Source organism: Fulmarus glacialis, unplaced genomic scaffold (assembly GCF_000690835.1).
Source record: "Fulmarus glacialis isolate BGI_N327 unplaced genomic scaffold, ASM69083v1 scaffold7360, whole genome shotgun sequence".
Taxonomy (NCBI): domain Eukaryota; kingdom Metazoa; phylum Chordata; class Aves; order Procellariiformes; family Procellariidae; genus Fulmarus; species Fulmarus glacialis.
This window is the reverse complement of record NW_009188280.1, coordinates 6,493-23,857: the sequence shown is the minus strand read 5'-3', so window position 1 is coordinate 23,857 and position 17,365 is coordinate 6,493. Positions and strand designations below refer to the sequence as shown.

The 17,365-nt window shown below is 36.3% G+C and overlaps 1 protein-coding gene across 1 annotated transcript; it reads left to right on the top strand.

Moving 5' to 3' along the window:
* The first annotated feature begins 318 nt into the window (after nt 1-318).
* FAM171B (family with sequence similarity 171, member B) lies at nt 319-10,428 on the top strand. The gene is made up of 7 exons (XM_009578012.1): nt 319-562; nt 1,271-1,363; nt 1,656-1,814; nt 3,699-3,866; nt 7,627-7,743; nt 8,566-8,689; nt 8,965-10,428. Exons 1-7 carry the CDS (start codon nt 523-525, stop codon nt 10,298-10,300), a joined length of 2,037 nt encoding a protein of 678 aa, XP_009576307.1. The 5' UTR covers nt 319-522; the 3' UTR covers nt 10,301-10,428.
* The last annotated feature ends 6,937 nt before the right edge of the window (nt 10,429-17,365 follow it).

Below are 17,365 nucleotides of genomic sequence, written 5' to 3'. Positions count from 1 at the left end.
AAAGGGGAAGAATTGCTTTGTAATTTTGGTTTTGTTTGGGTTTTTTTAACTGGTTAGGTATTATATTTGCTGAGTTTGAGAAACACTTTTTGGCATCTTTGTGCCCCATCTCAAGGTTTTTTGCTTCCTCCTTCTCTGTGGTATATAATTTTATAACTACCCCTCCCTTTGGCCAGAGCTTACCCTCTGTTGAGAGAGAGAGCCACTGTACATGGCTGTACAGTGCATGAATAGCTACGGCATTAACTCTAGGACTTCTTTACAAACTTAAGTTAGGGTCCTTAGTTATGATGTATGATGACCTCCTGTTTTTTCTTTCTGTTAATAGGATCTGTTTTTACACTAAAAGTTCAAGTAAATGACATCATCAGTCATCAGTACCTACGACAAGCGGTTGTAGAAGTGTTTGTTAACTACACAAAGACAAATTCTACTCTTACTGGGAACAATGGAGCAGTATTAATAAAAGTTCCCTACAAACTAGGATTAAGTTTAACTATCGTATCATACAAGGATGGATACATGTTAACACCTTTGCCTTGGAAGACTGGGAGAATGCCAAGTACGTAAGCGTCTTACAGTCCTATTATTAAACTGTATCTATCGGTAATTAAATTTCTCTCTTCCTCAGCAGTCTGGGTAGTTACTGTCAACTGAAAATGCCTGAATGAAGTCAGTTGAGGGAGGTGGTGCCTGTCAACGCAGATGTATGGGTGAATGATTTGTTAGACTTGTCAAAATTCTTATTATTGTAAAACAGAAAATAGCCCTTTTTAACTCTAGGTAGGTTATATTGCGATACATGAGTGTATTCTGAGAAATTGTTTATCTAGACTTAGCAAAGGGCTGGTAATGTGTTTTGACAAAAATCGTGTTGTCTTTAGTCATTCCTGGAGTGCCAGTGCTTTGAGTCCTGTATAACAGATATAACCTGTTATTATAGCTTCCTTTCAGCAGTGTTTCCTCACAAGTTTTCCTGTTTAACTATTGCATGCTCTTGAAAAAGTTATATGATGTTTTTTAAAAAGAGATGGACTCTTAAGAATTCTAGCCACTTGTTTACCCATAGAAGGCATAAGACAGTAGCAAACATACAACAGAGGTCTTCTTGCCTAACTACTAAAATTCCTGCTCTTAGGAATAATTTATTTATCCAGTCTTCATATACTCTCTTTTTGTAACTGCTCTGCTCACTATTTCTTCAGAATCTGAGATCTTACAGGATTTTTTTTCGGTTGCACAGTGTAACAGATACTATCACTTTCCACAGTATACTCATCTGTGACGCTTTCATTATTCCCACAAAGTCAAGCTAATATATGGCTGTTTGAAGATACTGTCTTAATTACTGGAAAACTGTCTGGTAAGTTCAGTGTATGCAGACCATAATCTCTAAACGCTTTGTGATAACCATCTGTACACATACAAAAAAAACCTAAGCATGTTCATATTCTGATATAATACCTATCTACTCAAACCCAGATTTTCAGTTAATTGTGTAGCTGTATGTGTGGCTGTGACAAATGCTAGTCTAGAAATACACAAACAGTGGAGAAAATGGGTGAAAATGTTAAGCTAACTGGATTTCTGAGCAGTAACAAAAACGCTGTTTGTGCGTTTTACCATTGCTAAGACAAAATACTACTCTTTTACAGATGCCAAATCTCAACCAAGTGTTCAGTTTCCAAAATTTTTAATAAAGCTTCCAACAAATCACCATATTACAAATGTTACAGCCTATCTGACGGTGCCAGAGCAATTTTTGAAAGTGGACAGCTTTCTCTATACAACAGGAATTCTTCTAAATAAATCAGGTATGTAAATATGTTTAAGAATTTTTTTAAAAGAAGACGTCTTCAAATTATAATGCATATGAATGCACAGAGTTTCAGAAGAACATACGCTTAAATTAAAAGGGCCTGAACCTGCTTCCATTGTATTGAATCACAAAGCGTTGTTCTATAGCAGTAAGCTATAAACACATCAGGTAAGTAATTGATGTCACTCTTTATCTTGTTCCATGTAGTATGAGTACATAACATATCTTACTACACTGAAATACTCCTTCAGAGTCTGCTTTATATATATGTGTGTGTGTGTATATATATGTGTATATGTTCAGGATTTCATGAGACTGGAACTGGTTTAGTAAACACCTTAAAAATATGGTTATGGCCAAAGTGTAAACTAGGTGAACCTAAGGAAATCAGTGAACTGCAGCAGATTACTTTAGCTGTGGGGTTTTCTGCATTTTCACTAGAATGGTTGGCTCTAGGAGCTTTACACCTAGCATAAAGATTGTATGGAAGCTCTAGTTTGGCCCATAGGCAGCTAATTTGTGTAAGCCTGTTTGAAACCAAGTAGTCACTATGTATACAGAGCACAACTGTAATAATGTTTTCTGTGCATCTGTTTCACTGGAGAAGCAGTAAGTGGTTTCATGAGTCATTATAACTCTGTTCATATGCAGTTGGATCTTTCAGTATTTGTCATTCTATCAGATTTTTTTTTTTGCGTAAATACAGTCATCTCTGGTAGATTGTACTGTGTGCAGTTCCGTCTTCCTTTTGTTCTTTTCTTTCTATTCCCAGTGGACCTGAAACCGTAAGGCTCTTAAATTCATTGCAGCGCATGAGGAGGCCACTACCTAGCTTATTTGAATTTGTCAGGCTCTCTTTTTTAATTTTCATTGAATTAAAATCATCATATATATTGATATCTTGACTTACATATTTTAAAACCTTCCTTATCTATATTTCACCTCTTCAAATGTAAAGCATAAGAGAATAAGCAGTGTTTTTCCCCTTTGAGTTTTCCCTTCAATCTGTCTGGCATGTGTTTTAAATTATTCATATACTCCTAAAGGAATAGGCTTCCTTTTAGGGCAGGTGGAAGCTAATTGATATCTGATGCACCAGGAGTTTTCTCACAACCAGCTTCTAACAGCTTGCATAGATATAACATTATTCTGGTGCTTACTAATTCTGTTTCAGCTTCTTTCACCATCCTATCATATTCTGCATTCCAAGGTATTTGCAAATTACTGTAAGGAAAACAAAGGAAACAAACTTTCAGGCTGCACTGTAAAGCTTTGTATATGCAATGTTTCCTTTGAGTGGTTTGACAAGCCTCATGATTAACTACTCAGTTAATTATAACTGCCAAATTGGAAAGTTAATCCTTACAGGAAAGTTTAAGAGGACTGTTCAACTAAGGAGAAATGCGGCAGTCATATATTTGCATATGTCTTCAGTTTGATTCAATGTTACATATATTGCAATTATACAAGAAATCTTATATTATTTTTATTTCACATAGGTTAGCTATTTTGTAACCCAGTTATCTGAGGGGAAAAAACCTTCTTCCCCCACCCCCAAGCGAAGTTTTGCCTGATCATTGGTTCTATAGTCAGCATTGAACCTATATGTCAAAAGTCTGTTTCTCTTTTACAGATTTTATGTAGAAATGACTGGGTTTTATTTTAATCACAAGATTTTAAAAGTTGAGAAGAGAAGAAATGTTGATTTTTTTTTTTTTTTTTTTTTATTTGACCAAGTTGGTGACAGCTGACTGTGTAGCTGGATGTGAATGAGGGCTTACCTTTAGTTATAATGAGGATAGATTCTTAATTCTAAATATTTTTTTTTTTAAATACACTATGAATGGAGAATTACAGACAAGATATTTCTCACATTCAGGTTTCAAAAGCATGGAATTGGCTCCTCTTGCCGCAATATGCGTAAACGTTCTTTTGACTGGGAAGGAACTGAAAGTAAATGGTCCCATTCAGATTACACTTCCTCTTCCCACAAGTACTGTAAAATCAGGAGGTGCTATACCTGCATGGACATTTGATATGAAAACTGGTAAGTGGGCTAAGTTATTTGTTATTCTACCTTTTAGCACATATAGTTTATAGTTTTGGACATATGACACTGTGTATCATGGAACAGTGATGGCACTAATATATGAGGTGGTGGTAAATAATCACAAATTTTATTAGGGGTTCTGTATTGTTTTTTGATTGACTAGCTTGAATTGTGCAAAGAAATTTCCCTGCTTTCATAGTTCAAAAAGCTTTGGTAAAATTCATTGAACAAATTTTTAATGTAATGGATTTTTATTACATGGGAGACTAAGGATTCAGGGAACATACTTTTTAGGTGATGTTAAATTTTAAGCCTGGTAATTTTGTGGATGCCTTCTTAAAAGAAAACAAATCAGAATTGAAGATTTGGCTGCTTTGTTTCCTAGAGTATAGCTCTAAAGATCCTTTGACGCTAAAACTGGAATAGATACTACTTCAGTTAACAAAAGCAATTCAGAAAGTGAAATGAAGGGGAAATAAGAGTTATCAAAGAGAAAAACATAGTTCTTACAGTATGCATGGGAAGAGGAGACTGGGGATTAGGCATTCTAAACCTTTTGTCATCCCTTCACGTCCAATTTTTGTCAAGAGTGAGTAATGAGCTACATGCACTTATCCCATTTAGATGTCCTGTATTAGGTATGTGTGCGTTACTGTACTGATTGTTTTACATTTTACCTTATACTTTCCATCACACTTCGTCTTGAAATATGCAAGTGAGTGAAGAGGTAAGTGTCTTATTTGTTATTAAGGCAAAAAGCTGTTATTCAACTGTTGGAAGTACAGGAGAGGACACCAGCTCTAACAAAGGGTTGTTTACATGTTCAAGAAAGAAACTGATCATCTTAATGAAGAACAACCAAAGAACATTAATTTGAATTAATAACATGCTAATAAAAAATTGGCTAGGTTGTCTCTCGGGAAAAGAGTGAATAGAATAAGTTTTGGTGTAGAAGATTAAGTCTGTCTATACACGTGGAAGACTTCAGAGGGGTAACTAGTGATAAGAGATAGCATTCTTCATCAAAGAAAGGGTTTCAGTCTGACATGGTAGAATAGCACAAGGGATTTTAATTTCTTGCTGCCACAGCCACTTTTGCCAGCTCCTGTGCTCATCTGTACCTATGCTGAGCTGTTTTAACTCACTAAACAGAAAACTAGGTCAACAATGTTATTAAAACAAAAAGTTGACAGAGCTAGAGCAGCTCGGCACAGGGTCAGGTTAGAGTATAAACCAGTGTAAGGTGTGTATGTGGGTGTTGAGGAGCCTGTTCAACATGCCTACTTAGGTGTGTTGGCCTTGGGGTTTGAGCAAGAGCAGGAGCGTGGCATGCTGACCCAAGACAAACAATTAAAACAGTTGTTTTTTTCCTCTGAGGTGGGGTGTACTCTGATAGAGGTTCCGTAAAGGTAAATTGTTTGTGATGGGTGCTCACTGAGGTGTAGTGTCCACATGGAGCCTTCACTGCTGCTTGCTGAGGAGAGGACAAGGAGGACTGTGGACAAGGAGAGAGACTTTTTGGGCATAACTCTAACTTCCACTTTTTTCTTCCAGTTCCTCTTCTCTACAGTGAAAATTTGCAACTGTATTCACTGTTCTGGATGTTTATTCTTAAATATGTTTCTTTTATTTTTACCTTTGATCTGACATGTGCAAAACGACTTTTTTCTAAGGTAACTGAGCAAGGCATTCCTTAGTCAAGGTTCTGGTCACTGAGGACAGCTGAACACCTCAGCTCTCCAGCGCAAGCATTCCAGAGCATCCATAAGTAGCAGTAGGCCCCCATCTGGAGAGCTACCACTGCACTGAATAATGAGGCTCTGGCATCCAAGATGTTGCATGCAAGATTTCCCCAGCAAGATGCTGACACATGCTTTTAAACTCTGAAGTCCTTGGGTAATATGTCATAATGATAATCAGAGCTTCCATGTCAGTATTGATAGTGGTAAGAGAACAGGTCTGTTTGATGTTGTGTAGACTGATCCGTATGCACCAGAAAAAAGATAGAAACTGCTTTCACATGTCTGCTCATGCAGTGTTCCCTAGGGTGACTCAAAGTGTAATAGTACTGAGACTGTTCCTGGAAAATGAGCTTCTGTAATTATATTCCAGTTGCTGTAAATGCAGAATTTGTTGATGTATATTGAATGTGGCTTCCTTCTTAGTAAACATTTTGCCTCATTAGTACCAGAAGTACTTTGTGGATTTTAATAGAATTACAAAAAAAAAAAAGAAAGCTTGCATTGCAACATTAAATTGAGAACGATATACTTCTGTTTGAATGGCAGTAAATTACAGAGAATATGTGTTTACTCACAAATCACATTTTAATGTTTTTCTTAATATGTATTATTTTCTATAGAGTATATTGGGGGGGAGATAAAATTTACTGAAGAGGACAGCAAAGATTATATAGCTTCTTGTAGATTTGTTCAGTCAAGATAGAACTTCTGGAGACCTGGAATTTTTTTTGCCTTTTATATGTGGTGTTTTGTGTTGTTTTTTATCTGCCTGTGAGTAGCCCATCCTCTATACTTGTAAAACAATAGTTTTGAAGTATAGTGACATCTTGCCTTAGGGTTGACAGGACAGAGAATTTGAGGGTCTGCTGTTGTTGCCTGCATATGAGAGTTAGGGATGGAAGACTCTTCCGGCTGGTCTTGTTCCTGAGTCTGGACAAGAGGTTTTCCAGGTAACTGAGAAACCACCTCTTTCAGGGCTCTAGGTGTCTGCTGCTGCTATTCCCCTCTGCCAGCCATCTCAAGTACCAGGAGAAAGCTGCAGGTTTTACTGCTGAATGATATTTCGTGTGTGTGTGTGTCTGTGTGTGCACGCATATGTGGAATGTGTCAGTTCTCCTCTTTACCTGCTGTCTGGTAGATATTTTCTTTTGCTTTGCTGAAAGAAGATTCCTGGAGGAAAATTGAAATTATAGGGCTAATATGAATTATACTTTTTGCATGCTTTGGTTATTGTTTTAAAAAAGCTGGTGGTTCTCTTTCCTTCTCAGTATTTGCAGTTTGAAAACGTAAGGTTGTTTATATGAGGTTGGTTTCTGTCCTTAGAATTTAACAGATGGCCCACAATAAATGTGTTCAAGTGCATTAAGTATAATTCTGTCTCTTCTACTGCATGCTTTATTAATTGTAGAAACTGGCATACCATAATAGCTGTCCTTTGCATTGCCAGACAGATGGTGTGGAATCTGTGTCCTAACAATAGACCTTCCTTGGGCTAACTGAACTGTTACTGCCTTGGGGCAGGGGGGAGGAGAGAAACATTCAAGACAAACATTGTTTATCCTGTTGTAGTTCACTAGGTTAAAATGCTTTCCCACTAAGTGCTGCTAGGTAATGTTAAACTTGTATTCATACCTTAAATTACCTGCTCCTTGATTTTTTTGTCTTGGCCTTCATACATGCTTAAGCTCATATAATAGGATTTTTCAAATGATTTGTGTGCGTATCTATGAAAGACATTTGTTGATAGAAAATTAATTATATTAAACTAATTCTGATAAGTAATGTTGATGCTTTGTTTCAAAGTAAATGTCCACACAGGGATATTTGCAATGAAATTATCAAGAGAGAAAGTTTGCATGTTTAGCTAAATCTGTGTAATAAATAGTGTATAGGTCAAAAGTGTCAGTTTTTCTTGTGACCTTGTGTATTTTTGGTAATAGCTTCATTGCTAGTGGTTTGAGGTATAGAAGAATCCTGCATGGCATGTGCAATATTTTGTCCTTTTTTTTTTTCAGGTGCTTGGGTAAGCCGTGGGCTGGGAATGGTAAAGGAAGCAGATGGTCAATTAGTATGGACATACACTGCTCAGCACTTAGGCTACTGGATAGCAGCTCCACTGCCTGGAACAAGAGGTATTGCAACAATTGGCAAAGAAACTACTGAGTAACCCAAGTAGCAATGTATCATAAGGCTGTCAGTTTGATTGCTTTATTTAACAACAGAAAGGGAAAAACAACATGCAGTTTCAACAGTTGGATAACTTTTGTTTGAATCCTGATAGTATGCCTTTGTGCACATAACCATTTCATAGAACTTCAAATGCTGTAGGGGGAGAAGTCTAGGCTGTATTTGAACTTACGTGTTTATACTATCACCATCTTTTGGAAGAAACCTGCAAGGGAACTGTGACTATGGAGATGTAAAAATCAGCAGGATGTGTACCTTACTGTTGAGAATTATATATGACAGGAGGAAATACAAGAAGAAAATTAGTCTTGGGTAAAACGGTCCCAGTGGATTCTGTTTTATGTAGACTTGTTGCATGTTTTGCAAATTCATATGAAGGGATTCTTATGGGAGAAATATGATGTCAAAACTTAAAAACGGATAGCATTTTCTGACAGAAGCACTAAATAGAAAATGTAGACCATGTTGTCGAAACTGACATAGAAACTATTACAAATGTAATTTGACTGGAATTGAATAGATGTCATGGTAAGGCTTTAGTACTTGAGATGAACCTTTGAAGTTCCATTATATTGTAACCACTGTTTGTATATTTTCTAGTTTGCTAAAATGGCAAGGTGAAAAGGGAAGGATGAACGTAGTGCCATAGGAACACAAAATCACTGGAAAAGTACAGTTTCATTTATTTATTAGTACAGCTCTGCATATCAAGCGGAATTATTTGTTTTTGAGAACTAATTCTTGTCTGGTTTTGTTCGACAATCTAGAATCGATTATTAGCGCGGTTTCCAAGGACATAACAGCCTATCACACAGTGTTCCTTACGGCCATACTGGGAGGTACTGTTGTCATTATCATTGGATTTTTTGCTGTTCTTCTTTGTTACTGCAGGTAAGCAAAAAGAGAGGCCCTAATAAGCTCAGCATTAATTGAATTTAAGGTTGATAAAATAATCTTTTGAAGTTGAGACTTGTTTCCTTAGCTAAACTATAATGTGTAGCCTAATATTTTTTTTTAAATTACAGTTGTTACAGAACTTCATTTTAAGTTTGTGACAGCACATTACATTATAACTTCTTAACCAAAATCTAATCTTCAGCTATGGTAGTCAACAGTCTAGTATTTCCTAGTATGCTCTACAGTTACCTCGCATCTCTTTTGCATAGGGATAAATGTGGTCGGGCACAAAAGAAGGAAAAAAATACAGCTAAGCTGGAGGTCATAAAAAAAGACCAGACAACATCAACAACTCACATAAATCACATCAATGCTGTCAAAGGGTCTTTAAAGTTGGAGGATAAGTCACAGTTATATACACCAAAGATTTCTTCATACAGTCCTCAAAGAAGGATGTCCATAGACGCGGAAGATAGAAAATCACAAGACAATTTTAAAATTTACACAGAGAATGCTTCGTATCAGTCATCCTGTCACACTGGTCAGTCAAGAAATTCAGCCCATTCATTGGAGCCTAGTGCTGGAGTTAGGCACTTACAGCAGCCAAAGCATAACAACAGTACTATTTCCCAGGCTTCTAGGGACATTCAAGACCAAAACACATATCTTTCACTGAAAGAGGAGATGTATGGGCTTTCCCATATCCCAGAACATCTAATGCATATTTACAATCAACCTATTGCTATTCTTCAAACCTCTGACCTTTTCTACTCCCCAGAAAAATTGCATCCTGCTAAATCAGCAACTTTGCCAAGAAAAGGGCAGTTAGTATATAGCCCCATGATGGAACCCATGAATCGCGACAGTTATGTGCAAACGTTACCGAAAATGCCAGTGCACTCTCATCCACAGCCTTCTGTCTGCAGAGATGAAAATGATACCTTAGATAGTGAAGAGGGCTTACCTTCTCAAACGTCAAACTGGGGCCGGTACACTAATAGCTTACTGGAATCTGTCTCTGTTCCTGGGACATTGAATGAAACAGTTGTAATGACTCCGTTTTCATCTGAACTTCAAGGTATTTCAGAACAAACATTATTGGAACTCTCTAAAGGAAAACCATCTCCACACCCTCGAGCATGGTTTGTGTCCCTGGATGGAAAGCCGATTGCTCAAGTGAGGCATTCTTTCATAGATCTGAAAAAGGGCAGAAAAACAGAGAGTAATGATACCAGTCTGGACTCTGGTGTGGACATGAATGAGCATCATCCTAGCAGGAAACTGGAGAGAGAGAAAACTTTCATAAAAAATATGCCACATTCCAAGATCCTTTACTTGGAAGATCTGGATCTGAGTAGCAGTGAAAGTGGGACCACTGTTTGCACTCCAGAGGACCAGGCTGTGAGGCACATTCTGGATGGAGGGAATGGGCCAGTCATAGAACAGCATGATGAAGAAGGTCTAAGAAGAAAAACTGTGTCAGTAAGTCATGAATCTGGTATCCCTTCTGCTAAAAAAAGGGATAGACCGTCTATTATGAAAAGAGATAGCAAAACCAATATCTGGAAGAAAAGAGAGGAGAGGCCGCTTATTCCTATAAATTAAAACACAATGTACTTTGTGTTGTTTCTCTCCCTGCTGGTTATTGACCTCTTGGCTGCTTCTGTAATTCTGCAGTGTTGGGTTTACAAGGGAAATGTTGTTTTCTAGTATCAAGAAAAGCTACTTTTTTTTTTAATACACAGATTAAGTTACTAAACTTCAACTGGGCAATTGATATTCGATGTGAATTGAAAACAGGGAAATGCTACTATTAAAGTTTTCCAGTTCCTAAATTTGCTGGCAGTATAGGGAAGGCCCACATTTTAATTAGCCTGTCATTCTTGGATGCACCTCTGGGAATGCACAGTGAGAAATGTAGGCACATTTTAATTTTTTCGTACTTGTTGCTAATGCGTTGGTAGACTAGTTAAAGCCAGTCCTCAGCCTTGCTCCTAATCAATGTGACCATCTGTACAGTATTTTATATGTGAACTTTTCTAGGGATCTATTACTACTTCTTTGTATAATGTAAAATGTTTCATCAGTTGGTCCCACGACACCAGCAGTTGAGCTCTGTTGGATTTATCAGCGGAGCTCTATAGCATTACTGCCCTCCCTGCGTGCCCATCCATGTGCAAAAGGTTGCCATTTCATATAGCAGTGGCAGAAGGGGGAAGTGTACAAGCTCTGTGGCCGCTGCGGTTCATGGTCCTGGCTGTCTTAAGATGTTGCCCATCTGATTTGTTACGAACTGTGGATGTTGAAGATTGGCATCCGCTATGAAGTGTCCACATCCATCAGGAAAGGACTGGTTCCGGTAGCATTCGAAGCTGCTGCTACTACTGATCCCAGTGTCTTGTTTTGGCTTCGTTGTCAGTTAAAATCTTCTCTTCTGCATGCTGTTGGGCCAGTTGAGCTCTACAACATAGTCTTGAATCCCTGCAGATTTATAAGTTAGAGTTTGGCCCATAATGAAAAAGTATGCAAGTTTAGACAAATTATGCCTTTGAAATAGTTTGCTTTAGCAGGAAAGTTTGGCACTGTTGCTTTTTTATTTTATGTTTAAAAAAATGGAAGATCATCGGATGTTTATGTGCCTACATTTTGCCAGCCTGAGCTGCCTTTGTCTAGGTTGTGCATCGCAGATGGGTTAAACAGGCTTTAAAAGTTGGGTTTTTTTACGAGCATGAGAGCAGATTGCAAAATTTGGTCTATAATGCAATATAAATACTACTTATGACTCATCTTAGAGTTAAATTTACCAAAAGTTATGAATGCATGAAATGTAATGAAGATATATATAGAGGAAGGAAAAGGCCATCAGAATATTCTTTATTTTTAATGTTCATCTTGTCAAAGTGATCGTTTCAAATTTGGCTAACAGAAAAGTAGATGCATCCCTTAATGTGCTTCATATAGTATATAGACTGTCTTTCTGTGACTTTGAAGCTGTTTCCCTGATGAAATAAGTTCCAGCATTTTGGCTTTGGCAGTTTGGTTATAAATCATCCTAAAAAAGCTTTATAAATATTTCCCTTAGAGCTTGGTTAAGGTTCTATACCAAGACCCAAACATACAATGCCTGTATCTGAATTGTGGGGTGAGGGGCACTTGGTTGTCTGCCCTGAAGTACACTCAAGAGTTGGGAAATACCCTATGCAGCTGGGCTTCTGGGAATATTTACTCAGGAAACATTACTGTGAAATACGTCTGTTATGTTGGGATTGTCAGTTGTCTGGTCCTGTTTCTAGAAGAATATGCAAGGTAACCAGAATGGTGCTAGCAATACATCAGTCAAACTTCTTCTGGTGTGCAGTTGTTTCATAAACAAAATATGATGTTCCTATTGAGTTCACAAGTATGAAAGTGCAAAATAAGTTTGAGGTAGGTGTGCAAATAAGGCTATAATTATAATTGGCCAAAAGAATCTGGTTTAACTATATGATTCATCTACTTCAGAGGTGAAGATGGCTTGTCATAGTAGCATGCCTTTGGTACTCTCTTTAGGTAACTGTAATTCAATTTTCCTATACTGAATACATTTTCACAATACTTTTTTTTCTATACGCAGTTCCACTGGATTTTGTGTATGACTAACTCCCTAGCCCCAAATGCTGATATTTTCAACCTTTGCTTTGTTATATACATTAGTAGGAATCAATCAATATATTTTGAGTGTAGATGCACATTTCTTCTGAAAGCTGCATTGACTTTTGAGGTTTAATATTGCCCTACTCTTAGAGTTGCATCAGTTCTGATGGCTCCCTTTTCAAAAAGAGAATATTCTATATTCTGAACATAACAGAAAATCCCTGACAAGCTAATGGTTTTGAGGTGTTAATATTAAATTGATATGTCTCTACTTGAAATTTTGTTCACCTACAGTAATTTAAATATATAGCAGATTTTTTCAACTCATTTTTTTATTGTATATCCCAAAAAGACCTAATTCCTCAAACTTACTTGTACCGTTAAAAAATACAGACTACTGTAAACGGCTTTATTCATGTGAGTTCAAAGGGATGAAGTTTTGCACTCCAGTGTTCTTGTTCTGTGTCCGAGTAGGTATCTGGTCATCAAAGAAAAAGGATTAGAAATGTTGAAAAGATCAGTTATAACTTTGGGACTTCAAAGTAACGGTGCCAAAAGACATACTGATGTAGTACAGATTCTCATCTGCTTTGCTAGGCAATCAAGAGCAAAGAGTGGAGTTTGGTTCTGTACTATCATCTAAAGGAGCTTCTGGCTGTCTGGATTAGTCACAATTTTACCCTGCACATATGGTAGTGCAAAATGGCCCCTTTAAAGGCTATGCATCAGTGATGCACTTCAGCTTTTAGCCAACAAAGCAAGTCAGAGTGGAACAGATCTTCTTGCAAGAGTTTCTTGCTGCTAGGCTTCTCAGTAGTAGGAAGAAAGATAGAATAAAGTTTTCTGAAAAATAGTCATGTCATCATATATAGGATTGGTATCTCTAGTAGATAGTAGCTCCTCCCTTGCCAAATCAGGATGTGGGCATTTCTTTTAGTGGAATATTTAAATTCTTTTCTGGAGAATGCGTGCTGCAGTTCTGGTAATACCATTTCCAAGGCTGTCTTTAGCTGTTGCTTCTATCCCTACCAAGTCAAGCAACAGCTATCTTTGCTTGCTTTGTAGATCCCATACGCCAACTTTTCTGTGTGTAACTTGCTAGCATTTATCACATAGTGTCTTATGCTGCTGGTAACACTTGAAAAGGCTTTTCTAAAGTTGAGTTTTTTATTAAAAATAAATACATAACTTGTTTTCTGTGTCAGAATATGATAAAACTATTCTGTAGAGAGAAATTATTGCTGCAGTTGTATCTGCAAATATACATGCTACATGAAAACAGGTGATGCCCCTAAGCACACAATGACAGCAAATTCTTCCTTGGCCATATCATGAGCATTACATCTTGGATTTTAAAAACTCTCTATATAAACTCTAAAATTATTATACTTCATATTTATATTCAGTATTTACAGAATATATTATCTGAGTCTTCAGGTTCCAGCTGTATGTTGGAATTTATGCACTGGAAACCTGTATTTTACCTAGTAGCAATTGGAAGTCTTTTTGGTTTTAGATCATTAAAAAAAGGAGTTTGACTACACTGAGTTCTAAAAATTTTAATTCCAGAGATAACCATACATGATGTGTAACGTGCAAAAGACAAAATGTTGTTATGAAGTTTGTCTTTGTGGTCAAACTAATGCTTTTTTGTATTTCTATATATGATTTCAACATAGGAATTTATAGGAATCACTGAATTTATTTTTTAAGATTTTTTTTTTTCTGTTGGCTCAGTATTGCAGCACTAACAGAGTACTAAAATGGTAGTGCTAAAACTAGGTCTATACAAAAAATAGCAAGGATTCGTGGCACATTGCTCTTGGAAGGGCCAGGGAAACATTCAGAGATTTTGCTTCTTTGAATCTGCAGTTTGATTACCTTAGGAATAAGAAGGGGGCCATGCCTGAAGCACCTTAAAATAAGCCCTCTCTAAGGAGAGCGGAATGAGTGGGAAAATTGGAAAGGATATAGCTTCTTTCTGATGCTTGTTTCCAGGCTGATATGTATTTGTGCTTCGGTGGAATTGATTCTTTTTGAAGAACACAAATGTTTGCAGTTCTTCAAAATGTTAGCAGTTCTTCACAAGACACTTCTTGAGCTGTCAGCTTTTGCAAAAAAAAAAAACCCACATCCACATACAGTTTTAAGTGAAAGGTGTTAGGTAGATACAGAACACTATCTGACCAAATTTTGTCATATATTTAAGGTGAAAGTTGGCTAATAAACTTCAGGACAGCTTCCCCGCCATGGCTGCAATACATGATGTTGAGATTCTTCTTGCAGAAGGATATATGAGTTCCAGGTCTTACCTGTTTTTGATGAGGTGGTTAATGGAGTTAGCCAAGGCTTGTTTCTGCAGATTAATTCATGTGGCTTAGGTCAGTACTTTGATGTATCATAAATTAAGGGAAGTGATGAGACTAAATAGTATGCAGCTGTATGCACATTAATCTGGATGTGTTACCTAGAATAAGATAATTGAGAGTAATTTTCAGATTGTTACCAAATGCCACATATTATAGAAATTTAAAAAAAAAAGAGGGGATCACTTAAAAATTCCATTTGATTAACAGGAAAAATCTTTATAGTACTGTCAGAAAATAAAAGAACTCTGGTATCTTACAAACCTGAAAGCAAAACTGATTTGATGATTAGGGACATTATTTACCAATATAGAGTTAGAGATGATGCACAAAAAATAATCCACGATGTAGAAATGTTTAGTTTTCTGCTTTGTTTTTATGCAGTAATTTGTACCAAAGAGGATTAAGTGAATGGGCACCAGTCTAAACTCTTCTCATTAGTTAAAAAGTGAAACAGGTTAACAATATTACTGATCTAACACTGTGCAAATTAAAAGGCAGTACACCACATCCATTGTCTAGTACTGCGTGTTAGGAAAATCTGAAGATAAATTAGCCTGCTGAAGTGCCTTTCTCTTTCATCAGACTTATTTTATCAGTGGGACACCTGACTATCTGAAAAGCACATTATGTTTTTTTTTCTGTTAGCCAAAAAAACCTCAATTCATACTTACAATTCTGTAGCTTTTGTAATATTTTAAAACGCAGATCTAGTGTTTTTTATGTTGGAATACTGACTCCTGCATGTTGATGATGATGGTAATTGTTGTAAACCCTGTTTTTTTGTATTTTATGTTTGAAAAGATTTTTTAAAAATCTATCTTTAGCAATCTGAACAGTAGTATCTTTTAAAAATGCACATATGGGATCTGATTCAACTTCATAAGTCAAGAGTAAGGTCTTGAAGTCACTGGATTTACAGGTATGAAACTGACTGGGATTTTAACTTCAAAAATGAAATTAATATATGTTTATATATAAAAACTATTATAATGATAAAAATCCTTTTTTCAGCTGCTAACCTTCCTTGCCAGTAGAAGCAGAACGTGTATAGAGGTAGATACTTAATTCTTATTTCCTAGAATCAATTTTTATCTCAATTTGGAGTCTGACCTGCATTGTTTATATAACCCAAGCTTCTACTTTTTAAATTTTTTTTGTAATTCAGTGGAATTATGCAAAACACAGTGCTATGCCTACAGAGTTAAAAATAAGCGTTCTTTTATAGTAGTTTGTACTAATTTGTGCCACGCTTCTGACAGTAGGCAGCTACATTTGTGTTGAAGAATTTATATGAAAGGTGGTTTAAATGACTTTAATCTGAGCTTAATTTTCTTTTAAAAGCAGTATTCAGTGTGTTCTGATTATAAAAAAAAAAAAAAGGCTTCAGATTTTTTTTTTAAGACTGGCAGGGGAAAACTGTGTCATTATTTTTAGTATTAGCAGTCTCAGCTTGAAAATTATCTTACCAAATGAATTTTTTTCAGTCAGTTTAAGACTTATTGAACATTCCTATATTCCCCCTGTGCAAAATGTACTGATACTTTATTCCCCAGTTCAAGTGCTTCAATTCCGTTGAAGCACTTGTTACACTTCAGTCCATGTTACAACAGTAATATTTTTACAACATCTTGTTATTGTGTAGAAAGGCACTTTTTAGTGCTCATTAGAGCATGGAGTTCATAAAAAGCCTGACTGTGAGATGCTGAAACATAGGTGAACTGATGGCACTGACTGTGCTCACCACCTTGCGCATTGGAGCCTTATATTCAAGAAACACTTCATTACCTTGGTAATTGTTTTCAAAAACACTAGTAAGGATATTGTTCATGTAAAACATTCTTGATATTCAGCATCCTGGTTTTGAGTATTTCTACCTTTTTATATTTTGTCAGAAGTGTCTTTTCATCTCTGTATTTACTACAGTATCAGTGTATCTGTTGCTGAAAATGTAACTAAGATTTGTAAAATGTTATAGCTTATGCAAGATAATAAAAGTTCTAAAAAGTCATCAGTGACTTAACTTTTATTTGAATGTCTTTGTCTTTGAAGTCATATGTTGTTTAGGAACATACCTCTCTCACTTAACACTTTTTTTTCTTAAATATCACTAAAAATGTGTATTTCTGTCATCCATAATTCCAATGACAAAAGAATGTTATTGTCCTTAAGTTTACCAATTCTAATTCAGTCACATTCTCTGTTCTGTTTCTACTGAAGACAGACATCTATATCCACACTAAATCTGATTGCTGTTTCTTCGTTGGTGCAGGTAAGGTTATTCCGTGTGTAAATTGATTTTGTTGCAATTGGAAAGGGGTACCCAGAGAAAGAACAAAACCTGAAATAATATTCTTATGTCTAATCTCTCTTCTCCATTCTTTTATTTAGAGACTTTCTGTGGCTCCAAGAACAAAGAAAAGATTATTATTTCTCTATGTCTGCACAGTGCATAAGACAGAGGCATCAATTCCAGCTATGAATAAGCTCAAAGTTCTTAAATCCAGGTAGAATAACAAGGCAATATTGTGATATAGAAGAGCTTAAGCAAAACTTCAGGGTTTAATGTCTATTCTTAATTGTATCTAACACTAATATTTCTCAAGCCTTTTTCGTTTCTAAGCTTCACAAAAGCCACATTTCAGTATTTTCACCACTGTTCAGAAACCCT

Bases quoted from the DNA above. Each gene is read 5' to 3' on its own strand.
- FAM171B (XM_009578012.1), top strand. From the start codon at position 523: ATGTTAACACCTTTGCCTTGGAAGACTGGGAGAATGCCAA. The intron at 1,815-3,698 runs GTATGTAAATAT...TCTCACATTCAG, and splicing joins AATTCTTCTAAATAAATCAG to GTTTCAAAAGCATGGAATTG. The intron at 8,690-8,964 runs GTAAGCAAAAAG...TCTTTTGCATAG, and splicing joins GTTCTTCTTTGTTACTGCAG to GGATAAATGTGGTCGGGCAC.